At 41.8% G+C, this 26944-nt stretch overlaps 1 protein-coding gene across 2 annotated transcripts in view; it reads left to right on the top strand.

The window, feature by feature from the left end:
• The first annotated feature begins 2467 nt into the window (after positions 1-2467).
• The window catches only part of LOC118780504 (potassium voltage-gated channel subfamily KQT member 2-like), a 42760-nt gene continuing 18283 nt past the window's right edge, over positions 2468-26944 (top strand). For both annotated transcript variants that reach the window (XM_036533035.1, XM_036533034.1), the window contains exons 1-8: positions 2468-2894; positions 16808-16898; positions 17491-17617; positions 18344-18519; positions 20535-20660; positions 20909-21019; positions 21399-21494; positions 23288-23382. In XM_036533035.1, coding sequence (XP_036388928.1) covers positions 2599-2894; positions 16808-16898; positions 17491-17617; positions 18344-18519; positions 20535-20660; positions 20909-21019; positions 21399-21494; positions 23288-23382 — 1118 coding nt within the window. In that variant the 5' untranslated portion in view covers positions 2468-2598. The remainder of the gene's footprint in view (positions 2895-16807; positions 16899-17490; positions 17618-18343; positions 18520-20534; positions 20661-20908; positions 21020-21398; positions 21495-23287; positions 23383-26944) is intronic.

The raw sequence follows: 26944 nt of genomic DNA, 5'->3' as shown, positions 1-26944 counted from the left end.
CTTAGATAATTGCTCTGTTTGAAGCCCAGTCCTTCTGCAGTCAGAGGCAGCAGTGATGTGGCATGTCTGAACGTTGCTATAGCAATCAAAATGTAGGCCATTGAACATCAAGCAAAACAAACCCAGAGAAATCTTATTGGGGGACTCAAAGGAAAGACATATAACGGCAGTTGTGCATGTACCTTTTTTAATGCTTGTTATGTACTGACACACCTTCCTAGTGCAGCTTACATCAGGCATATTTGCTGTGTATGCAGCTGGACATATTACTGAAGCAATTGAGTTTATATGCCTTGTGCTAGGCTACAATGGCCCATCTGGGAAATAAACCATCAACCTTCCTGCTGCAAGCCCAGTCCCTTAACACTTAATTTCTACTGTACTCGGTCACCCCTGTTCATATTGTAATGTTCATGCAACGCATAGCTCAACAGCCACACCCCACAGAGACTGCAGTAAATATGAGAAAAAACTGATAATGTCCAAAATATTTGACATTGACTTTGTGAGAATTTCCTATTCAACAAATACACAATGCCTGAATGCTTACCATTTGGAATAAGAAGTTACTTTTCCCATCGTGCTGTGATCAGTTGGTGGTGTCTTGGATTGTGTTCACTCAATTCTTCAGAAATAGACTGACATGAAGTGCCCATTTTTCCATACATAAAAACCAGCTTAGTTTTTGTGAATTAATTTTGCAGCCAACATTAACTATGGGGAATCATTCCAACAGGGTAACTTTTTGACCACCCTGTGCAGTAATCGGTGACTACACTCCTGAATGTTTATTGAACATACAGTTCCTTTGCAGAAAGTTGGTGAAATGCTTTAATACTGTACATTTCCAGTCCTGGAATCAAATGATAACAGCAACATTGACATTTTAAAATAAACAATGAACTTGTATCCCTAATCATTTTACATAGTGTAGCTTTTTTTTTTGCTTGTAACCTAACAATGACACATTTATTTATACATACATACACACACAAGTAAATAAAATCATTATCTATGTCAATATTTGTGTCGTGACAGGAGCTATGATTACTATCAGTATACAGTATATAAAGTATGACACCGATATTGAGTATTGAAAATATACTTGTTTTCAATTTCACCGCTATTGTTACTAGATGACTACCTGCCTATGGACATGTGATGAAACTGGTGCAGAAAAAACAAATGACACTGAACTACTGGCTTTTTGCCGTCAGAACTCTCATGAACTATTTCAGATAAAACAAACCTACTCACGGCTGTGTTGTGAATTCAGTTCCAGTTTGTTGACTGTTCCTACAGGAACAATCTGATATTAAGGAATAACAAGGCTAACTGATATTGATATTGAATCCCGTATGTTCTCTCCACTTGCTTCTGCATTGACCAAGCTCCAGTTCTTAGCGCTTGAATATTTTGCTTGTGAGTCATCTATTGTATGTGGTCATCAACGATGAATGAATAAATAGATTACATGAAATCGTACACAAATACAGCATGTACGCCCATTAATTTGCATGGCAGACTTGAGTCCGGGTTCCAGCCAACTGCATTGTGTTATATTATTTGAGATGCCATTAGCTTTGTTAGTTTGTTTCTTTGAAATCATTTTGATTTCAAACATCATGTAAATAATATCAAAATCACATCGATTACATACATAATTATCGAAAATGGCCATTGTGACTTGCCAGTTGGATTGAATCTGGGCCTTGACATGATTATAAAGTCTTTCCAAATCGACTAAAATGACAGCGTTGCGTTTATTTGTATTCTGATACCGCATTTATGATGTGGGTAAGTTTATTCTACACGCATCTTTCCTCCACTACGAACAATGCACACTGTGCGATCAGCATTTCCATCCCACCAGAGCTCCTGTACCGAAAAACACAAATGAATTTGCCATTGAATAAGCCTGGACCCTCTTATCCATAGAATTCTTTGAAATCCCTAACAATCCAGTCATTTAAAATAAAATGATCTTACTCTAGTCAACGAGTTCCTCTCGAGTTTTCAGTGAAATGACAGTGATAACAAAAAATCAATATATGTGGAAAAAAAAAAACAATTGATAAGATTAAATTTTCGTCTTGCTGTAAATTGTCTAAATAAAGGTAATGATCGTCATTTTCATATGAAATTAAATTGAAAATAGTTTTCGATGCTTGGTGGCATTATCATTTAGTAGTACATTTCTTTTTCATTGTCTTTTTCCATTGCTTTCTGTGGCGCATATTTCATTTCTCTGTTGGTAACTGCTCTTGTATACTGTATTTGTTATTAGTGTTATTAGTATTCTCATTTCTTCTAAGTGATGCTCACAATATTTTAGGTAAAAACTTACTAAAGACGTATCCCCCACCCAATCTTTTTTATGGAGAGTCAGGTGGCCGGAAGGAGCGAGGTGAGAAGGCTGTACACATTGCAGATTCTTGTGCGCTTCTCAATTGGCTTTCCAGAAGCAGCACGGGAGACAGCACGTTTCCACTAACGATACGGTTCCTCTATCCCCACACGCCCAGCCCTGCGATGCTCCCACCCGACAAAGGGTCGAACACATCGCCACCCGGCTCCCCATGACAGCAGACTTCAACTATGGTGCAGAAGTCCCGCAACGGCGGAGTTTATCCGGGTCCTACCGGGGAGAAAAAGCTCAAAGTCGGCTTTGTTGGGCTGGATGCTGGGGCTGGCGATTCAAACAGAGACGGGGCATTGCTCATAGCAGGTTCCGAAGCTACGAAGCGGGGCAGCATCTTAAGCAAGCCTAGGTCTAGCATCTCAGGCACGGGGAAGCCACCGAAGAGAAATGCCTTCTATCGAAGACTGCAGAATTTCCTCTACAATGTACTGGAAAGACCGAGAGGATGGGCGTTTATATATCACGCTTATGTGTAAGTAACAGATTTCTCACGTTACAGACACCTGGATGAACATGCCCATTCATTTAAAACATGTTTCCACTGTATGGATTTCCTTTGGGAAATGTGTTGCTGACGTGCTTTGACGTGAACATGTATGAGATTTAGAACATAGAATGCAATGTTAGATTTTTAAAAATTTCACAGGGTAATATATTACTGTACATATATGGGAAACGTGAAAGATACCAGTCGTACGCATTTACAAGTTGTACTTTGTGGCGAAAACCGTTATGCTCCCAGATCCAATATATTGCTTTACATAAAATATTGCGCTCAGCCAATTAACATGATATGTGTGGTACACACGTTAAATCATCAGTTTTGATCAAATTTGCACACCTCCCTATCTCCCTACATAGTAAATATACTGCATTGTATCTCTATTTTCTATCAAACAAATGCTGTTTATGTCATGTTATACGGTTAGTTCAAAGCCTATGCCTAGTCATTGATAAGAATATCGACGGCACTCCGTCACAGATGGTAGCATCTTTAAATGTTCCTATAAAGTCATATCAAGCCCACAGTCTATCAACAACGCATGTAAACCAGCCTGTCCTTTTACTATTGAGGTAAAACGAACTGTGTTTAATACCAAACGTCAACTCATATATATATATATATATATATATATATATATATATATATATATATATATATATATTAGATATTCTGTGAAGTTGATTATCATTTGACCTCCCAATAAACATTTAATAGTTTGCTTTTAATGAATCCACAGTTTTAGCAAAGCGTCGATATCGATACATGGTAGGCATACAATCGAGTCGTAAAACACAATCGATGCTGAACAATTTGAGCATGTTCACGCCACTGTTTCAGAACCGGAGGCTGCTGGACAGCTCCACCGCGACGTCAATGCTGTTATTCCCGGACATTTCGTGGACACTTGCAGAGCCCAAACATTTTGAACGATATACTGTATTCGCGATAAAGACAGTAATCTCTGAAGTATCGACTGTTCTGAACGAGAATTAATTTGTCTATGAAGTCTATGTGAAGCAATTGTGTCGTATGTGGCTTTGTAGGAGGGCCAGGTGTTTGGTTGAGACTTTGACTGAGCTGCCAGTTTAATGTCTTTGGCGGATTGACTTGAAACAAGGCGGAAAACTTTGTTGAAATTACTCTTTCCTCCGGTATTGAATCTTTGGAATATTTTTGCATAGCTGATTAAATATAGAACAGAAACATGAGCCGACAATATGGTGATCATCATCGTAGATACAAGAAAGGCAGGTTGGCATGTTAAACGCTGATGTCAGACATTCTATTGAGAGAACAGAAAAAAATTCTTTATTTATCAAATATAGCTATTCTGTCAGCGAGCCTGTGGACTTGTGACACAAGCCTCAGCTTAACTATGATGCATATTATTTTTCCTTTGTGTCCACATTCCAGTTATTCTTTTGCAAAGAATAATGAGAGAAGTAACCATGTCTCCAAAATGAAATGTTGAAGAGTAGAGTACCTTCTGATTCATAATTTATACCCCTTCTCCTTGCTGCGTCTAATCTCTCAGGTCTTGTTTTCTTTCCAGCTACTGATTTATAAAAGTGCAGTGTGCTGACTTCAGTCTCCTGCAGTCGCTTTAGTGTTTTTTTTTCCCCTTACAATCTCTAAATGCATAGATTGCACTTAGCAAGCAGAAAAGAAAAAAGGAAAGTTCAGCCGGGTGACTCTCGATTCAAAGATGCACGAATTAAAGCCACAACCCTCAAATATCTGGCTTTCTGCCTGCATACTGCTAGGGGACCTTCAATTTGGGTAATGAATTTAATTTAAGATGGTATTTTAAAAATATTTGTGCGCAGTACTTTTTATCAATGTCAGTGACCACAGCAGTCAAGATGATGTGGAACCATCGGTGGAATTTAACAATTGTGATGAGAATTGTTCAAAGCTAACGACAAAGCAACAGAGAGAGTGGTTATGGTAGATACCCCTCCTCATCCTCCTCACCCCGCAGCCCCCACACCCCTAATAGCATCAAAAGAAAGTTCCCCTCGACGTGACACGTGTGGAATGGCTCAATCATCTGGGCAATCTGGGTTTTCTCTGTTTCCCTGTGGGAAGGATCGATATCCTGGGCCGACTCTTCAAATGCAATCCTGTCACGGGAGAGCAGCCTTGCCCCGTTCCTTTCTTCAAGGTCTTCCTCTCCTTGAGTCCCACTTCCAGTCTCGGTGGGTCAGAGTGCCCTGAGAAGAAGGAGAGGAACATATGTCTTCCATGGCTTTTTTGCTGACGCAGAGATTTCCTCAACGTTAAAAAGTTATAAAAACTTTCATCGCCTGGTTGTGACCTACTTGGAGTGTGTTCTGGGCATCTATTCTTCCACACGGGTCAGTTGCTTTGTGCAACACTGTCTCTTATTGCCGTCTGTATAACAGAGGCAACCAAACGTTCAGTACCCTTAGCTGATGATAATATCTCGGTGGGGCTGATGTTGGAAGATCGGGCACCTCAGGGAACCTCTCCTTAGCCCAACAGGTTTACTTATTTAATTTTTAGGGGGTGGGGTTGGATGATATTATTAGGATTACAGTGTGAAGTTTCCATCACTGTGTTCCACTTCGGATCATACTTCATTGAAGGAGATTGCTCTCTATGGGCAATAACTGCACTGTCCTGCTTCAGCAAGGCAGTGGAGAGTTCAAGGAATGAATGGGCTGGTTTGAATTTGAATAGTAATGGCTGCACTCAGTTATATTCTCAGTTAATACTTAGAATTCCAGGAGAGGATGCACGAAAAGACGTTGACTTTCAACAATTTTTTCAAGAAGGTATTTTATGAGGGAGAAAAACACAACCTCTGTGTGTTGCTGTATAGGAAAGAAGATTTGGAAAACATTTTTACTCCGTTGCTTTGCACTAGTCATTGACGCTAATATTAAGATTGAAATGTCAGGGATGTCTTGCTTAGCTGCACAAATCTGCCAATCAATGGGTCTGTATCAGCTGCCAAGACTCCTTGTTTCTTCCAAGTATCTCCTTACCACTCTTCATTTCAGAATATCAATCTTGTGCTGCATTTGTTTACTCACTATATTTTTGCTATAGTCATTTTCCTTGAACGGGATTTAGGTACACAGCTGGCCTGGTTGGGATCTGAAATCACAGGCCCTTTTCTGTGAATCTAATGATTGAACCTCTGCTCCACAACTGGGCCACCTATTTCTATTTTTCTGTTTTCCAGGTCAAAGAAAAAGTACTTCTGTGCTGACTTTTTATTTATCACTGGTGATAGTTAGCAAATCTGAGTCACCCAAGGCTTTCAACTTTGAAGGTGGCACATCTATTGCTTTGATAATCAAAGTTTCCAATTAGTAACAGCTGAATGAAGCATTGCATTGACTGCTTGTGGTCCAAGGTTACAACTTGAATCCGTACTATCGTATAGCTGGACTATTTTTTTAAAGAGTACAAACACAATCCAATCATTGCATGGGGAGATGATAGATTGAGGTCACGCAAAACAATGCCATGGGCTAGTTCTTTTCCAGCTTTTATATTTTATTGTATAAACTTATGTTGAGCTTTTGTGATATACACAGAGCCATATTGTTATCCTCCAGATAAATTTTCATCTCCAGCACCTGCCAGTATATTGCATATCTTATATTGGATTTTTTTTTTTACCTCCCATAACTTAATTTGGCCATCATAAAATAATGGTAACTAAATATTGGCACATCTGACATTTACTGTAGCTTGTCTTTTCCAGTTAATTGCTTCCAAGTGTGAATCACAGACACATGCTGAAATAGTTTCACATTTGACTTGAAAAAATGTGTGCCACGATTCTCTAATATCTCAGAGTATCACATTATTTATATTATGGATTTAAATAGTGTTTTTTTAAAAACCTGTCCTTATTGAAGAGACTGCTCAAAACAATGCAGCTCTCCCCATGCAGCTGATAGCATTTCAGAAACCTTTTTCAAAGCTGCCATTTCAGGATCCACCTCATCCATGCATTTAAAGATATATGATATATCATAGCACTTTCCAGCAATCCCCACCAGATATGTACTACAGTTCTGTGCTGATTGTCTGAAAGGAACTGAAAAGTAAGCTATTAAATGCTAATTGCTCACATAATGGTATTAATTTTCAGCTGCAGGAGGCAGGAAAACACTACACATGTTATTCCTTTTTAAGTCCCCAGTTGGCAGTTGGTTGAGGTTAACCACTGTTTAATATGTGGTTGTACAAATCAGAGACAGAGTTGCCAGAATCTGTTCATAACTGTGTCTATGCTGGCTTTTTAACCCCAAATGGAACTGTTCTGAAAAATGAATTCTGTATGATTTAGCCATGTACGACCTCTCCTTGTGAGGATGAAAAAGAGGGCAGAAACATACAGTGCTTGTTTTTGAATTCATTCAGATTTATCCAGATTTCTGTTGTGCTCCCCGCGATGCTGCAGGCAGTAATTTTCGAGAGGGACTAATTATGCGAGAACAACTGCTGGCCCGCTGGAGTCCGACAGCTGCAGCTGTGCGTCCGCACATCGCTGGTGTCACCCGCCAGTCCACCGGGGACAGGCCAGCTGCCTAATGAGGCTGAAAAAACCCGTCCCCCCGGCTGGCCGGGGGTCCTCGAAGACGCTCGTCACCCTCCTTGACTTTGCTGCTCCCGGGATCCGCTTTCACACTGGGGTGGGGGCAAAATGCTAAATGTAAGCAGTTTTTGGGCTGTCTGAACCTCCCAGGAGCTGCTATTTATATCAAACGGCTGAAATCGCATCCACCTGCCTTGCATCCGAGAGAGAGACAGAGCTAGTTATGTGAAGTGATATTAAGAATCCCTGTTCTCTGAGCTGGAGCTAGCGAGACACCACTCCGCCATTGCGTCGCAGTTCTGGTCCAGTTTAATGGGGCAGGTTTGGCCTGATTTAATCAAACAGAATGAATATGTGTAATTCACACACTTCTTGCCCTGACACACACCTTCAAAAACACTGCCTGGAGTGAGCTGTAAGTTTTTGATGTCTAAACTGAGAGGAATAAAGATTGCATATGAACTGTCACCCTCCAAACAGCCACAGATTTATTTGAAACCATACGTTGTGCAACATTTATACCATGATACGGCCTTCATCGCTGCATTTTGATGTCCAGTTGCAGTGCTCAGCAGTTAGCAAAAGCCTGGCAGTGCGTATGATAATCTGTTTGATATTTACATGGTGTGCACTTTCAAGGCTAAGTGCTGCCACACAAATGGGTGATATTCTTTTGAGCACTAACTATGCAGGGACAACAGGATGTTCGGTGACATTCGGTCACTGATTCCATAGTAGGCTGGGGAAGCAGCATGATCAATGTGAGGAGCTGTGGTGAATAAAGGACTTTCCTCTTGATATATGTGCTGTTTACTGTCACGCTGCGTGTGCAGCAGGCCAGTAAAATTGGATTGGCCTTTCATTGCTTATAGGAAGCGCGAGGAACGGTCAGTAATAAAACTATTGTGAGGTCTCCTTACAATATCTGCCTCGGTATTGTGGAGATGCCATCAATCGTGGCCGGCAGGAAACAGCTCAATACAGATGACAGAATCATTCTCTGTATCTCTGGGCAGAGGGAGAATTCTCAGCCCATTTTCGATATCAGAAAATGTGAGGAAAATATGAAATATTTTTGTGAAAGAATACCATTAGAATATAAAATATAACAGTGTTTGGAGGCCTCTTCATCAAAGAGAAAGATAGCTGCCGTGCCAGTAGCCACACCACTCAGACAACATCATCTCATACTGTGGGCCTGGCCTGGTTAGTGCTTGGGTGGATGACCTCCAACGAAGACAGATTGCTGCTGGGGGTGGTTTAGGCGGAACAGTAGGGGGTACCTTTGCCACTGGACCAAGTAAATCCAGTTCACAATGCACTGTGCCGTACTAGGTGTCATGCTCAGGAGGAGGAGATCCTGACTCCCTGTGGTCATTAATGATTCTATTGCAGTTAAAAGAATAGGGACGTTAACCTTTATGTCCTGGTCAAATTTCCAATCTTGCACCCTAATAATCTCCAGCAGCATTCAGTGGGTACCCAGTCCCTTGCATTCATTTCCATACCTATCTTGTATGCCCAGATAATAAAGTGAGTGAGAAATAAGTTTTCAGTTGACCTTCCCACTTAAAAAAAAAAGAAAAAAAAGGATGTTGGGTTGGCTTTCAATTTTATAATGATGTACACCTGCAATACTGGTTAAGTTAATTTCCTTTGCAAAAAATGACTTCAATTAACGCAATTAAGAACTGATACACATCATGACCGTATGGCCCTCCAGGACTAGCACTACCCATGCTTAATGAATTGGCTGGGAAGACTTTCTATGTGTTTATCTTTTCCCATTTTCTCAATATTGTACAGAGTAAAAAAATAAGTCATACAGGAGAAATAGTGCTGTTCATGGGAATTAATGTTCAACACTTAGAAACGGAATAGAAGGTTTGGTATAATCTCGTTGCTGATGGTTCCTTTTCTAACATTAAGATTGCATCTGATTGCACTCTGTGTTCCCCCTCACTATGTTAAGATAATCTGTCCTTGTTCCACATAGAGGGAGGTCTATGAAATCCACATTGATTGATCGATAGTGTAAACTGCACTGCCTCACTGAGTGGGCTTTAATCACTGGCCACTAATGGGCACATGCATAATGCACTCAAGGTTTTCAAAGATTTGTGTCTCTGAGGTTTCCGTGTAAAACTGGCACTTTAAAAAAAAACAAGTGCCCAAAAAAGCAATCAAAGTGGGTTTTTTTTTTTTTTTTAGCAAACCCATTTTCCTTTTTGCTTTTGGTTTGATTAGTGGTTGCCTCATGTTCTGAGGGCTGGTGAGAAGAGGGTGATGAGTGTGTCAGAGCCGAGCAGGCGGTAATGACAGCAAGCCTTCACTGAAGCATGTGACAGCCCCTGACTCACTACTGTGTATGCGTGTGTGTGTGTGTGTGTGTGTGTGTGTGTGTGTGTGTGTGTGTGAAGCTGTGTGAGTGTGTGTGTGTGTGTGAAAAGGACATTAGGGATGTTGCTGTTGCTGACTGATCTGCACACCCGTAGCCTCTTTCTCCCTGTCTCTCAACGTGTGATGCACGCTGTCAGACAAATTCCCAGCTGTAATATCCTGTGAGGTTTTTCCCTGAAAGGGTACTGCTTTCAGACCTGTCCGCTTTCATCTCTCATCTCAGATCTCCCTCTGTGACAGGTTTATCTAAATGAAGTATGCATGGATGTCTGCCTTTACATTATGCAGAAAACTATTAAAAATAAAAATAGCATTTCAGCAATGGAGCAAAACACACTTGCATGTGGGTTCGTCAGCAACAATGTGATTATCAGTCTAAATTATTCCGGTGTTTATTATTACTATATTCATTTATTAATCACATAATGGATGTTCAAGAAGCACAAGTGGAGTTTAGATAGGAATATAAGTGTACATAGTCCTGGTCATTTTTTGGAAAAATGTTAAAGAAAGGAGTTTTAAGATTATTTATTGTTGTTATTTATGAGCACTATGCTATTAATTTCTGTTTTCCTGGTGCTCTCTCAGCATGATCCCCTTTTTGTCAGCTATGAATTATGCCAAAAGCAATAAAAGACACACTGTTGGGACCAAGGTGTGGCACAAAAGCTGTTAAGTGCAGGCCCAGAGGGAGACAGAGACCTTCAAACTGCTGGAGCTGTAACTGACACATCAGCAGCAAGGCCACTTGAGGTGATTTATGTTACTATACAGTAATTTACATGTATATTTACTGAAAGAATTCAAGTTAAGTACCTTGCTCAAGGCTACAGGAGCAATATCACATTGGGTATTTAAACCTATGACTTCAACCTTGGTATAAACTCCTCATTACTCTTATAACTCTAAACAAAATATATTTCTAAAAGTAAAAATAAGAATCACAGAACAAGAATATATGAGTCACGCTGAAATTCATTCTTGTCAGAAAAACATGGAGAAAAAAACAACTTCAGGCCATGTTCTAGACATATTCCTGTACTCTCATGAAGGACCCCCGTAGTTTTGTTTTCATGCAAGCAACACGAGAGCTTCAAGCCGCTCTTCCAAAAGTCAAAAATCAGGATCAATGCCTAGGGTCCAGGTCTGTGCTGGGAGTAGAAATGTTCCCCTGCTTCTTTAAACCAGCTACGTGCTGTTGGCTAAGACTTGCTTTTGGTGCATTGGAAGACATTTGAAACCTTCTTTTTGTGAGAGCAGGCCTGCAATCTCAGACACACTCATACGTGATTCCAAGGGCTCACAAACACTACAGATCACAGTTAACCAGAGCCCCACTAACAATTATAGTCTGTAATGCATTGGAAGACTTTGAATGCAGTGGCCACTTATGGCTTACACAAAGAGCCTCTCGCCGTATTGGGAGCAATTTTGTTCAATTAGCTCCATCATTTAGTGCGCAGCCACCAGTAACATGAAGACCTGCATGAAGAAAACAGGGAGGTGGGGTGGATGCGGTGCATTAACGTCATGAGAATGTCCCGGGTGTTACACTCATGCACTCGTGCTTTTCATGTCTGTTCTTTCCTGCCAGATCTATTGGACTCTGGGCAGTTCTTACAGCCTGCTGATCACAATAGTGGGACTATACATTGTGCAGTGTATCAGACTCGGCCCTGAAAATGGATATGCTGTAATCATCCATCAATCAAGATCCACACCTTTTAAGCTGTTTTCTAAGAGTGGCAGCAGATGAGTGAGTGGAATGCACTGGCCGCAGGCATACAACAGAAGGGACGGCTGTGAGTGCATAATCGTCTAAAGCCGTGGTTGCAATTCTGTTAAATATCATTGACTGTGTTGCCAGTAATGTATTCATGCAAGTCACAATTGTTTTGCGACTTGCCAAATGGAAACTGAATTTTTATACATACAAATGAAAGTTATTAGAATACATATCACCGTTAGACCTTAGTGTAGTGAGTAGACAGAGAGGGAAAATGCAAAACAACCATCCCGCATGCACAGTAAAGTTAATGGAAGTGGGTAGCATTTGCGCGCTTATACTAAAGCTTGACTGCTTTAACAGTCTCTGATTTCCTCATATGAATGATTAATTGAAGCCATCAATGACCATGAGATTTGGCGTGTGTTCAAATTGCAAATTACTATTTCTTGATATAACAATTTCAGTGAAACTACCTGTCTTGGTGGGTGCAATGCACAGCTGCAAATGATTGTTTTTCAAGCATCAAGACAAATTTGTTTCGACACGCTAATGAAAGCATAGCCACTAAGAATAATGACACTGTGCGTGGTTGTATGGATTCCTTGTCCTTTATAGGAAAGCCATTAAAGTCTGTATGCTGAGGCCACTGTGCTATAGCTGTGCCTTGAAGGGGTCTGTCCATTTTATAAAGCATTTTTCTTTTCCGTTCCTTTGCCTTTCCCGTTTTCATACATATTTAATCCGAGACTCTAATGGTCACCTTTAAATATGCACACTCCAAACATATGTTGCGTGCTGGGGAAAAAAATGGTTTCAGGTTTATTTTTACTCATGTTACACTGATCTCACACTGTGTTGTGTCAAAAAAATACAAACAAAAACAGAATGAACCTGTTTCATTTATTGCCACCTGGGTTGGGGGAAAATGTGATGTCTTGTATTTCAAATCAATGTGCTAAAATTAGGGACTTGAATCCGGAGTTATTTAATACATTGCCGATACTGGCTGTTTTCAGATGCACTGCAAACTCATGGCTGGTTGTTCAAGTAAAAATGAACAATTCACCTTACACAGAAATGACACTTTTTAAGAAGTATAATGATACCCCTCTTGTCAGTCGCTTGCTGATTTGCAATGGGACATGGCCTTAGGAAGCCTGTTTTAAGAAGTTGCTCCCGTTCCCATGGTGCTCGGCGTGTGTTTTTGAATGGCAGTGCAGCCTAATTGTTGTGTCACGGCGCAATTTTGTTAATTAAGGGATGTGTTGCCTTTCGTGCCACACGGACTTACTGCACGGTCCTTATTTCCCTGGCAGGCTAGAGCTCACAGAACTCCTCGCCGTAATTCGCACTCACTTGCAGCTTGACTAATGCGTTCTGGCTGCTGCTTTCCAGAAATGTCTCCTGACTCATGCAGTGATAAGCATGGAAATGACTCAGCTACAGGATGATTACTGATCTGAAGTGTCATAAAATCCCATGCTTTTATTACACTGGTAGTGTTTATTATAATGTGACATTAAAAAAAAAAAACAAAACCTGCAAGATAAGGTTCTGAGACATGACTTAGTAATTATATATTTATTCTGGTCTAAGTGAATAGGTGAGGGTATTTCTGTGGTGCAGTGCTTAAGGAAATGTTTATTTATTTATTTATTTTTTTTATCAGAGTTTTGCAAGTTCAAATCCTAGGTAGAGCACTGTTGTTGTACTCTACTGCAAGCTCCAAAACATACCCAGCTGCAACATTTGATAACATTTAAAAGTGTAAGCTGTGTAAATTGCCCTGAATAATGTCTTCTAGTGTCTGCTCAGAAAAAAAAACATAATAAATAAAGATTACTCAAATTCTTGATGTGATATATTATAGAAATATAAAGAAACCACTTAATCACTATTAAATATCTATTACCAAAGGACTGTTGTTTAGAGGTATCCTTTAAATTGTTCTTTGCAGATTTATATTCGCTCCAGTGTGTTGGTATCACTGTTAATCTGGCGTTTGCATTATAATGCTCTTAACAGTGCTCACTGCAGTTGTTCAACTTTTGATATAATATATTTTGATATAATAAGTCCTGTCTGGCTTGTGCATAGCCCTTGAAAGTTCTGCTAATCCACGCTGGGAGCTACTTGAGTACCACTTTGGTCCGGAGGCTGCGTTCGTAAGGTCGTGTCCATTAGCACGTCCCATTAAATCCAGCGCCTTGGCAAGAGAAAGAGCTCTCATCAAATCAACCTCATCATTCCCCTGCCCCTGTCAACTAACAATACCAGCTTTTCTCTAGCCCTCCTTCCTCCAGCACTTCCTCTAGCAGAGGCCAGGGTTTACAGTGAGAAATCCCAGAAAAAATCAGTAGATTTTGTAGCATGGGATGCACCTAATTTCTGATATTCCTTAAAAGGGACTGGATGACAGGGGATAATTCTGATCCCACATCTGAAAGGTATGCAAGGATTTTTGAAGACTTCTGTCATTTGAGCAGCTACTGCAGGCAGCACTAAAGCCTTTATATTAGTAAATTAGCATATAAGCACATGCAAAATTTATTTATAAATAAATAATGCCAAATAATTCAATGTATAAGGCTGCCATTTTAAACGTATCACCAATAAAAGAGCATTAAGTATGTTCTATATATTTTATAGGAGATATGTGTATTTCAGCCAAATATATTTCAAGTCAAATGCACTGAAATACATCCCTTGGAACACTATTGTCCCCAAAGATATTGGATATTGGAGTCTATCACCTTGAAAAAAAAAAAGTTAAATCAACTGCAAGTACCTAGCTGCATCTGTGGTTATTCAGTGGATCAGTGGACAGACAGTATTAGGGATTCTGTGAGTCCCCAGTCTATCCAGATACCATGCACAGATGGATGTTTGGTGAGACATGTATGTGCTGCCCACATGCTTATCCATGAATGTGAGCTGGGCCCATGGAAAGCTCTTTTTATGAGCAGGACTGCTGCTTTCCCACTGCCTCTGACTCTCTCCCACACGTTTTGCTGGGATAGTAGAAGTTTGGCCCAGATCCTCGGCAGTGAAGGTGCAAACAGGAGTGTGTGTCTTAAGGGACCTCGGTGCCCTCTGCTTGACGGTAATGCCTCGCGACAGAGGTCGTAAATAACATTACTACACTCTACAGGCAATTGACAGGGGTAGGATGGCCGGAGAAGAAAGGCATTGATTTCCTTACCGCCTACTGTTTAGCCCTGCTCTTCTTTCTGGTGATGAGGTGGGTCCTTCCATCCCATGCCTCACATTTGTTGACATAAACATTAAAAAAGTGCACAGTTAGCACAAAATGCTGAGGAGGAGAAGCAGGATGAGGATTTCTCCTGAACTTACAGCTCGCATCATGTTCAAAATGTAATTATTAGACATGAGAGGAACACCACGGAGACCTAAAGTTGGCTTTTGCTGGCACAGTCCTTGCGTGACCCCGGGAGCGGACATAGGGAGATACGAGGCAAATGAAAAATGAGTCTGAGTACTGGCAACCCGATCGCTGTACGACCAAGAGAGCCAATGCTCTAAGTCAGGTTCAACCCCCTCCCCACCCTAATGTTGTTCGCTGGAATGAGGGATTTTCTGCTTTGCTTGGAAATTTTTTTGGCAGACTTTATGTTATAAAGAAGGGGAGTGGTTTGCCCCTGTTTGTCTCTCAGAGATAGCCTATCAAGCCGCAAAGCATCTAGTCCTCAGGGCTTCCATCAGCTCTGTTAGGTTCCTGGCACCACTTTGTGTGACTTCAGCCTCTTAGTTGTCTCTGAATTGCTCACAACTTACCGTGGAATCATAAGAACATGAGGAGTAAATAATGACTTGGTTGTGTTTATTTATCCCTCTACTGGGGAAGAAAAAACAAGGCCTCTGAGTTTTTCCTCTAGTCAATTTACTGCAACTTGATCCTCATGATTTGGCATATCCATCAACTATTTCCCTAAATCATCAATCATTTCCCTAAATCCCACAATGCACCAGCTGACGTTCCCTTGGCAGCGAATTCAGCTGCTGCTCTGTTTGTGCCAGACTCCTCTTCCCTCTGAAAAAGGGGCGTGGCCTCATAGCCCCATCATCAGCAGAGCTGATTTGAAAAGGCCCTTGCTTTAACTATTAGGTTGATTAAAGGCGACGGTCTTAAAATGTTCTCTGACTGGCGTTTTTCCTAATCTGCAGCACGGTGGCAGATCTGAGAATGCAGAACGTAGACACTGTCGGGCAGAAAGCAGCACATGTGGCGCTGCTGCTATTTTTGATCTTGAGAGGATTGCAAGTGGGGCGCTTGTGGGGAGTGGGGTGGAACGGAACAGTAGCGTTCAGCAGCTTCTGATTAATCGACCGCGCTTGTATGAGAGCCTGCGTTTTCCCAGTGGACCCTATACTCAGGCAGGCCAGCATTCTCAATGCTGCTTTCGCGCGGCTTTTTAGGATGCTAAAAATGGCCAGTTTTTTTACAATTACTTTGTGCTTTTCCAAAAGTACTGCGTAAGCAAATGTGTCCTTGCTGTGGAGTGTATACCGCCTATGGTGTTGGAATATGGCACGCCCGTTCTGTGCCTGAAGTGTGTGTTTATGGGGCAAATGTCAATTCCCTCCCATGCATTTTGTGCACAGTCATTAGTAACGAATTGTAACACATTTAACAATGAAAAACGAGTTGCTTCCAATGACCAGGCACACTTCCTATAAGCTCCCAGCCTCCATTAGCTGTTGAGGACAAATGGGGACGGCTGAGTGCCAATGATGATGAATTGCTCTGTTTTACAGTGTCCTTCATCCCTTTCACAGATCTCAGTGTAATTTGGTGTAGGTGTGTGTTTGTGTGTGTTTGTGTGTTTGTGTGTATGAGGTGGGGGAGAGGGGAGCAGAGGTAGGTGGGGATGCACCTCAATCACTAGCCATTTTGCACCAGAATGCGCCACAGTGCTTCATTTAAGCAGATAGGCAATGATATATGTAGCCAATCAAAGTGGGTGATAATTACCTGGCCAGACTCCCCAATGAGGCACATTTAGTTTGCTAATTGAGCATGGAAGCAGGAAAGATGAATTATGTGAGCAAATGTTCTGCAATGGTCCCTGTCTCTGTTGCTCATGAGCTATTTGTTCATTTGGCACACTCGTGTGAATGATGGTTTCGTATGCTGTTTGCTCTTTCTTACAGTTTTCTGTTGGTGTTCTCCTGCCTGGTTCTCTCTGTGTTCTCCACAATCAAGGAGTATGAAAAAAGCTCAGAAGATGCCTTGTATATTCTGGTATGCACTTGTGTCATTGCAGAACAAATATTCCGCACTGATATAAGGAAATATTATTTTACACAAAGAGTTATCAATATCAATCATGGAATAGGTTGCCAGGTCATGTAGTTGAGGCAGAGACCCTTGCTGTGTTCAATTCTGGACTTGATGCAGTTTTGGATACTCTTTAATTAAGAAATGGCGAGCTTAGTTGGGCCGAATGGCCTGTTCTTGTCATCATATGTTCTTATGTTCTTATTTGTCCTATCAAATGTGACCCCATAATTCTGACCAAACTGGCTGCTTGGTATGATTTGGTATGTTGTCTTAAAACCTCAGATTCACACACATACATATTTGCCAAATACAATAAAACATAAATAGTAAGTATTAGTGAAAATACTGAATTATTTCTTCAAAGTCCATTTACAGGTATTGTTGTACTTATCTGTAGTACTGTGGGTGGTTTGGTGTTAGTTTGCATTGATGGGGATGAGTAGTACTGCAGCGAGCTGTTAACATTGATATGCATGAAATGATAAAACCTTGTAAAAAAGAATTCCAGCTGCGTGCACCTCTCTGGTGTGTCATCCTCCATCCCCGTGCGCAGGAAATCGTGACCATTGTGGTGTTCGGAGTGGAGTACTTCGTGAGGATCTGGGCCGCGGGGTGCTGCTGTCGCTACAGAGGATGGAGGGGGAGGCTGAAATTCGCCCGCAAACCCTTCTGCGTGATCGGTGAGAATGCCGCCGCCCCCGCTCAGACCTGAGGACCGCCAGGGTACTGCAGCCCCTGCCCCTCAGACACCCTCCGCGGGCGGGAAGCCAGTGTAATACAAAACATGAAACAGTACGTTCTGTCACGGCTTTACACCTCGTCTCCCCTACACTTCCCACCCAAAACTTTTCTCTGCCATTGTTGAAGTTGTAAGTATGCAGATTTGCTGGATCTTTATGAACTTTTTTGAAGGGCCCTGGTCTAAAACTGAACACCTGTAGATAGCTTGGAAACAGAGACAACATGGCAACCTTCTGTCGCCAACTGAACTTCTGAGATAAGTAAGTAAGAAGGCGGAGAGAAACACAGAGGCGAAATATCTGCTTATAATATAGAATATCTGTTGCTACTCACAGGGGTACACAACAGGAGTAAAGCAATCAGAGCATGTGCAACAGGCCCTGTAAGAGCCTGTCCCAGGTCTCATCTGATTCCCATAATGCAATGCATAATCCATCCTCTTGTGTTCGGCCGACTGTGTTTAAGAGAATGTGTTAGGCATCACACGCTGGGGAAATCAATGAGGTAATTACTCAGAGTGTCAGAGTGTACAGAGGAGAAAAGCTCCCCTTACAGTTTTGAATGTAATATAAAATATCCCTGCAGCCTTGCTTACCTGCCTGAGTTCTTCCCAATACGTCCCGCATGTCCTTGGGACTAAAATTGAATTTTGCTCCCCTCTGCAGACATCATGGTGTTGATCGCCTCCATCTCAGTGCTGGCGGCGGGGACCCAGGGGAACGTCTTCGCCACCTCTGCCATCCGCAGTTTAAGGTTCCTGCAGATTCTGCGGATGATCCGGATGGACCGCCGGGGTGGGACCTGGAAGCTCCTGGGGTCTGTCGTTTATGCCCACAGCAAGGTAACCAGTGCCTGGCCCCACATTACTTCTGTTGGCGGGTGATCTGCGGTCGGCCCGATTACTTGTTCAGCTTTCATTTTTTTTGTGAGAGCCACTTAAGTCAGTTTGTTGATTTTATTGCCAAAATTGAGCACCCTGCATCAGCATATCTTCTCTTGTGTAGTTGGTATGGTCTGAGTGGACCCCTGTCCAACCAAATCATACAACTGCCAAGAAGTGACACCAGTGAAGCACTAATATTGACTCCAGGATGTGTTTTGGATGTTTGTAGCAGTATCATTTAAGCACCAAGCTCTCTTATACGTGTATGTTTACACAGATTTGAATTCAGCCCCTGTGCAAGGTGATGTTAAAGTTGATTCTTGTGTTCCGCTGTGTGACTGAGGACGGTATCTGCCTGGTGAAGAGAAGGCTTGCTCTGTGAGCCTGTGAAGTCTTATCCTAACTCATTTTTCTAAGTTCAGTAGTTGCAGCCCTTGTTTTAATGCTGCTCTGTTGAGAATGACTCAAGGAGTTAATGCATAACAGTGGAATCAAAGTGTTACAGTATGACAGTTAAGGGAAGGCTATGAACTTTTCCACACTAACATTTGACACAGATTTCAGTGTGTAGAAACTAACCACACCACATTACAATGAGTCTGAATAGATGCTCTTGATTCTGGTCAAATACCCTGAGCCCGAAGTTAATTTACAAGAATGATCAAGAAGAAGAAGTAGCAAAGGATCACCAAGATCCATGGATGACATGTTTGTAAACCACTGCAGTCAGTTATGCCATTATAGCTCCTTCCCTCTCATTGATTTGTTTTATCACCCAAACGTGTGATACAGATGAGGGCTACTAGATTTCAAACATACCACACATTTCCCAGCTCTCCCTCAACCCTGAGAGCTCTCAGAACTGGGGGAGAGATGGATATTATATTCAAAATCAGGACATTAATTACGGCCATTATAATTGGGTGGAGAAGGTCCTGGCTGGACTGAAAGCCCACAGACACGGACAGCTGGCTGTCCAGGAGGGGAATGGGAGGCGGCAGCGCCAGTCAGTCCTGTGATATCCTAAACTAGCCGCAGGCTGGGCGCTGCTGAATAAACATCAGCATACACTGGATGCACAGGAAATAATTGCAGATTCAAGTGCTGCATGAGGTACTGCTGTTGCTCACACAGCTTTACTGGCTTAATTAACTTAATATCCAACAGTATAATTGGATAATATGTAAAATGTCACCATGGGTAAAGGTGTCCAATCAGCAAAAAAAAAAAAAAAACTAATTTAATGACATGCAGAAATAAATAAATAAATAAATATTGTTCAACAAACAGGCCTCAATGAGTAATTTCTCATGGAACAGTGTTGCCATGGACACTGAACAGTCTGATAAACAGTAGTGTCCACCTCTACCAGATGAAGGTATAATAAGGTAGTTAATTCAAAGCAGGTCTTTTTTTCCGGGCCCTTTTGCACCTCACCGTTTCCCGAGCCAGCAGCCACAGTCGTGGAGCTCTCAGCAGGCCAGAGCGTGTGTCATTAATATTCTACACAAAGGATGTCAAGAAAGCACTGACCTTGTGCTAACTCGGATACCCATTAAGCACCTTAAAAAGCACTGAAGTGACACCAGAAACCAACAGTGTCAAAATGTCACGTAGCGAAGGTGTAATGGGACACAGCTTCCATGGGTGTGTACATACAGAGCTGAGCAAGATTTCCATCAGTTAAGAGCTCTAATGTATGAAACATCGAAGTGTTATGAGCTTGCCAGAAGGAGTGGAGGTGGCATCTAAGTAATGGGGCTGTGCAAACTGAAATAGCATGTTTGAGAATGGAGGAATATTAGCCGAGCAATGCCTTGGATTCCCACAGCCTCCTAGAAGGAGAGGACAATGTTCTTTGCGTTATGTCTAGCAGCTTGCCGAGAACATCATATGATTCTGGGGGAGCTGTGAAAGCATGAGTCAGATTTGACAAGCTCTAACAAGGCCTGTTTTTTTTAAAATCCACGCAGGAGCTGATCACAGCTTGGTATATCGGCTTTCTGTGCCTCATCCTGGCTTCCTTCCTGGTATATCTGGCTGAGAAAGATGAAAACACTCAGTTTGAGACCTACGCAGACGCGCTGTGGTGGGGACTCGTAAGTCTCTTTTTTATATTAAGCAATACCTCAGTCCTACTCTATAAACAGCGGTAAAGCCAAACATAGTGATTAGCATTTCAGTAATGCACTTACTGTTCCTGTCTGTCTCGACAGGGGATCATTTATGTTTTAATTCCTTATAGACAATAAGGGTGAAGTATTAGGACAATGCGCAGATAATGGTGCTTGACTCAACATTAATTATGGAGGAGCGTCTATAATAATATCTTGTTTTTGTCTTTCAGATCACTCTGACTACAATAGGCTATGGTGATAAGCATCCCATAACCTGGAACGGACGACTTCTTGCGGCAACCTTCACCCTCATCGGAGTGTCTTTCTTTGCACTTCCAGCTGTAAGGCAGGATCCATATCATGTGTAATATTACTGACTCATAGTTCATTACCAATCATGGTGTCTTTCATTGGAGAGCAAAGTAACTGATTTAAGTCAGCGATTGACAGCACACAGTAGCACCAACCATTATTGGGTCCATGAGGCCTCACTCTTCCACCACTGTGGGGCCTGTGGAAGTTGGTGCATGTTTTATAAATATTTTGTCATACTTTGTCATACATTTGTTTTTGTTACTTTTTTGAATTGTGATGTGCAGAGAGGTGATTTGATGATGAAAGCTTTTAAGTGCTTGGGTTTAAGTGGCTGTTATTTGAATCGTTAGGAGCTCACAGCTGGCTGTTAATGTGTCGTGACTGTACGATTCTCCTCTCTCAAAGGGAATCCTAGGGTCTGGGTTTGCCTTGAAGGTCCAGGAGCAGCACAGGCAGAAACATTTTGAAAAAAGGCGGAATCCTGCTGCAGGCCTGATCCAGGTGAATGTGTGTTCTGTTCTGAAGCGACCGCTGAAATCAGGGCACAAACATGGAGGTATGAATGCAGTACAGTGGGGACATCCGTGCCTTCACTCACCCCTGTACCCGTGTTCATACGCACATGCACGCATACATGTGCATGTACACAACTCAGACATGACATGTATATTCACACAAACACACCTTTCTATATATTATCATGTACACACAGATGCACTATCAGTGGGACGTTCTGTGTAGCAAATCTATCACTGCAGTGGACACATTTCTTGCTACTGATCATATTACAAGGTCTCCTATTCTAACATTCTTTGGCTTGATTAGTAGTGACACCCTAGATTGTTGTTATTTCCATTTTGATAGCTTAAAAGCTTAAAATTTGTTCCTTGATATAATGAATAAACCTTGAGACATCAGAATTGACAGAGCTATTTTATTTTACCAGCTATTCACTGTGGAAAACTGATGACCTATGATGACAGCCAAGAAATCCTTGTGCCCATGGAGGCCAGAGGCATACAAAATAGCCCGAATCACTTTTGACAGATTTTAGTCGTAAGTGTTGGCTGTCCGAGATGAACTGCGTCTGCTTGGAATGGAAGCACTGATCATAAAGTCATGACTCATCAGTGTCTCTTCCAGACATCACGCTCCAGGACTCACCTATGAGCCCACCGTGTGGGCGACTCTCACTAACATGTCTTTAGCTGCGGGTTGAAGCTGTGATGAGGCTGCTGAGATATCCGCACTGCGACTATGACCCGTGCACAAGTCCTGTACTGTGTGCGTCACGACAGTATGAATAAGCATCTCCTTGAGTCTCTATTTCCTACGAACAGAGAGAGGCCCATTGTTTTCAGGCTGTCATTCTATCTTCCGATGGTTCTGTCCTTCTGTGGTTCACAAAAATTGGTTTTTGAGTTCTTGTAGCTTTTGATGAAACTGTATATGAATGTTAGTGTCACTGTTTCTCAGAATCCTGAAACTTTTAATCTACAGCCTCAAAAAAATGTTACGCTGAGTGTTGTCCAGAAACCCATCAATTTCCAGGTCACAAGGTCAAAGGGCAACCAGAGGGCCCTGATTAGTTTTGGTTTTGCTTTCAAACCCATGGAATCAACTTGACACACATTTTAACCCTTCATTTGCCTGAGAAAGACTAAAAGAGAAGGTCACAGGGGCTCTTGATAGCTTTTTGTTGTTTTTTTTCTAGCATCTGACTTGGCAGTTATATATGGATTCATACTCAAATGCCAGAACTGTTGTTCTGATTGTTCCCCCACAGTTCTCTCAATGTCCAGGTCACAAATGATCCTGAGTTCTTCAAATTCCAGTATCTTGCTCAGCCATTTGCAAATGGGTTTTATTGAAATGTTACACAGGTGTGCTCCAGAGCACTGTCTAGAACCCCATTGATCCTTATGATAAAAGGTTACATACGCTGCTGGAAGATATTCTGCCTACTTTAGAATTTAGTTTTCCTTCAGCGAAAACCCACACAAGTCCGTTATGTGTTTCTGCAAATACTTTACACAATAGATGACGACATAAGTTGTCGACCGCTCCATTGTCTGTAAACAAGCAGATGCTCAATTGGGAACTTTTGCTTCTCTGTACTGTATCAATTGGATGTTTATACAAAATATTTTAAATTTCACAGCTTTTGTTCCTATTGTGCACCTTCCATTCGGGAGCATACTATACCACAGTGATGAGGAATATTTCCATAAGGAATATTTCCAGTCCGGAGGGACATTTTGATTCATGTTGCTTCTTGTTTGGTTTAAATCCAGGCTGCATGGAGGTTTTATGCCACGAACCTCTCGCGGACGGACCTGCATTCGACATGGGATTACTACGAGCGAACTGTATCTGTGCCTATGTACAGGTATGGACTGGCTCTCTTCTATCCATCAGCCCTTGTGTTCACAGTTTGTCTGTTCTCTTGAAAGCTGAAACTCTTTTAAGAAACATGGGCGATTCCGGATCTTATAATTTTATCTAGCTGGGCATTCGGTACAACTGCTGTAACACTTTGTACCTATCTTCGAGTGGCATATTGCATTCAGCATTTGAAAGTAACAGGATTTGTGCATTTGTGTTCTTGTATACTGATTATCCTGCTGAATACAATTTATGAGGCTTTAAACAGCTATTAATGTGAAAATAATCAGCCAGTACTGTACTGAGTAAAATCGTGAATGTATGTGATCTACAGCAAACAAAACTTAGGGATCTGTGATGTGGCAGAGATGTGGCATTTTGCTGAAGGGGACAAAAGAGAGAACACTTAAGGCAGAGGCTTTTTTATCATTATCCTGTCAGGCTGGTAGATGGAAAAGTGAGCATGAAGACATGGTAGGGGAGAATGAGGCCTCATGACCCCTTTAAATGGATATAGCAAGTGCGTTCTGTGCACTGACTTGTATGAACCAAGCATACAACCAATCAGAAGGCTTCTCTCTTTAACCATAAACCACCATGATTGGTTTAAAGCAGCAGGGGATAATACAGAATTGGACATGGTGCATTAGCTCTACCTATTGGCTGATGAGGCCTCACTCTCACCATGACATATTAGAATATCTCAGAGGGACAAATGGGCATATTCAAATATCCAACAATGGAAAGAACTAGGTTGGCCATGGCAGCTGAGACTGAGAAGCAGAGAGGGGCCCGTGGTTGTCTGGTGGGGAACTGGCTGAATGAACCTCTTCTGACATCTGAAAAAAAACAAGCGAGGTTAAAGAAAGTGCAAGGCTCCAGAGAGCACTTAGCCACTAAAGCTCCTCTGCTGTCCTCATGGGGCCTGCTGCCTGTTGTTCCTGCTAGGCCGCCTGCTGGATCACTGCAGGTGCAGGGCTGAGTGATACTGTGCAGGTGTGGAGGCTGCTGCAGGCCACTGTGAGCTGGGCGGCGGGCCAGGGCGCCTACGGTCACACCACCAAGCGCCATGCCAGGCCTGTGAATTCGGTGCGGCAGCACTCTTCTGCCCCGGTGCCACAGATCCTTGTCGTCAAGGCAAGCTGCCAAATATAATTTTCCAAAAATAAAAATGGACACCGTTCGTTGCCAGTTGGTCACTCTGCCTGGGCCTGTCAGTGGACCAATGAGAACCCAAAGGTCCCTCGGCTGATCAGGCGAAGAATGCAGCCATGGCGGATACACTAACAACCCTTTTTTCCAGCTCAATCCATTCAAACAGTCATCCTTCTCCCATTCCTCTTCTGCAGGAAAACCGCAAAGGCATTGTGCACTGCCATCATAACCATATATAACCATTGTTTTTAATTTCAGGAATTATAATGTCATTGTGCCAACAAAAGAGGAAAAAAACATTGCTTTTGGCAAGTACATGTAGACACTGGGGATGCAAGTAATGTCTCTGACAGTGACTGCAGCCAATAAGACTATTAAGTAATTAACCATTCACTAGTATACTCTCCATATTGTACTTGTAATTAATTGTACTTGAATGGACACTTTGACCATGGATAATTTGTGCTCAAAGTGAAGACTTTCAATGGCTTTTGTCAGAGGCAGGCAACACTGTTCCTGATGGAGATACTGCTGGCTTGTGTTCCATCCAATCCCTTGATTTTTGATTCACTCAGTTATTAACTTAAATTACTACAGTGAAACATGTCCTACCAGTATGCAGTATTCAAAAGTGATTGAACTCAGCAGTGAGTTAAGAGAGACACTGAAAATCTGTAAGATTGCCATATTGGCCTGGCTTACATTTCCTACAAAATCAGTTTTCCAGTGCATTATCAAAGGAACTATTGCATATGGGTACTGAATTTTGGATTTTATTGGGATATAGAAAAGGATGTGATTGTAGCACTTCCAGTGGTTTGTTTTGAAAGGCAGCTTGGTAGATGGAGCGCAGAAATCTAGACTTTTTTGACTGTGCAAAAATATGTATTGTGAAGTTCATAGACATTCATTGAAGCATTAGCTTGATTACTATGTGTGAACTAAAAAAAACCTGACAGGGATTTCAACAAATTTGAATTTAAAATATAGTCCATCTGCATAGTAGCTTGTTTTTCAAAGTGCATCTAAAGAGAGAAGTTTGACTATTGTTTGTCACTGTAGAAAATGACAGATGGAAAAAAGTGAAAAAAAGATGAAAGTGAAATTTGACCTCTCAGAAGTCCCCTGCCTCTAACAGATGTATTTATTTCCCCTTTGTTGGGCTCTATGTTCTTCCAATCAACTGCGTCCTTACTAACGTGTTGCTGCGCCACCAGCTTGCTTACATACGGCCCCTACAGGTATTGTATGAGCTGCATGTGAATGCCGTGTGGCCTGTTTCACTTGCTCTGTGCTGACGAGGCACCAGCACGGACTCTGCATTGAATGGACCGGATTACCCAGCACTCCCAGTGCAATCTCCACAATTTTCATTTCTCACACAGCCAAACTCCTGATGTTTATTGCCCTACAAAATACTTTACATCGCAACTTGGGAGAATAGATCATCTTCATTAAATGCAAACGACTCCAGCTAATCAAGTGGGCCAGCTGTAGCTTACAGAGCTAGCTCTTATACGACAGCTAGCCTGCTCCCGAGCAGCAGGCTTGGAGTGGAGTCATTTCCCTGGGCTGAAAGCGTGAACCCAAGGAGTGGATTATAGTTTAGTATTTATGATGTCAGAGTCATTAAGAGGTGTGATGGCACTGCATTGCACTTCCTCAAATGCATGGAACTGTCTTATAAACCATATTGTGTGGACATAGGGCAATAATCTCCTATTTCATTAGATCCTGCAACAACTTCCCTGGAATTCTCAACGTCTATCTGGCAGAATGCTGTTTTTCATCTCTTTAAAATCATATATGGTAGTAGCCCGGCTGGGTAGACCAGATTTCCAGCTGCATTCATTTTGTTTTATGATTAAAGGCAAAACAAGAAACACACATGGATATCGGCAGTGTATGCTTTTCATGTTAGGAAAGAAAATGGCCGTTTGCAACAGGATGGGCCTGCTTGATAACTGACATGATGAAAAACCACACAGCTGGAATATCCATCACTTTGCGTCCTTCACTGGAGAGATTGCTCTCACTGAAAATGATAGCGGCTTTTAGTCCCCATATTTAGCCCTCAGATTTCAACTGTCTAATCGACTAAATATAGCATTTATATCAGTCTGCATTTTTTTGCTGTATAAATGACTATTGAATAATGTAACCTGTCATTTTAGCATTCAAGAGAAATTGAAAATGCCTGCTTCAAATAGAAGCTGTATGAAAAGCTACAAGATTGCACTGTTGTCTGACAAAGCAACATGATTTCACAAAATCAGGCTCTATTTTATCAGTTTAAGAGGAGCGGAGAGGCTGCTAGTCATTAAGTTTTATGCATTTTTTCAGGAAAGCTTTTCAGAGTTAAGGCTCATGTGCTGTCTCCTGCAATGATAAATCTGAGCCTTATGAAAATG

This window comes from Megalops cyprinoides, chromosome 7 (assembly GCF_013368585.1).
Source record: "Megalops cyprinoides isolate fMegCyp1 chromosome 7, fMegCyp1.pri, whole genome shotgun sequence".
NCBI classification, from domain to species: Eukaryota; Metazoa; Chordata; class Actinopteri; order Elopiformes; family Megalopidae; genus Megalops; species Megalops cyprinoides.
Note: the sequence above shows the minus strand (reverse complement) of the source record. Positions and strands in the feature narration are given on the sequence as shown.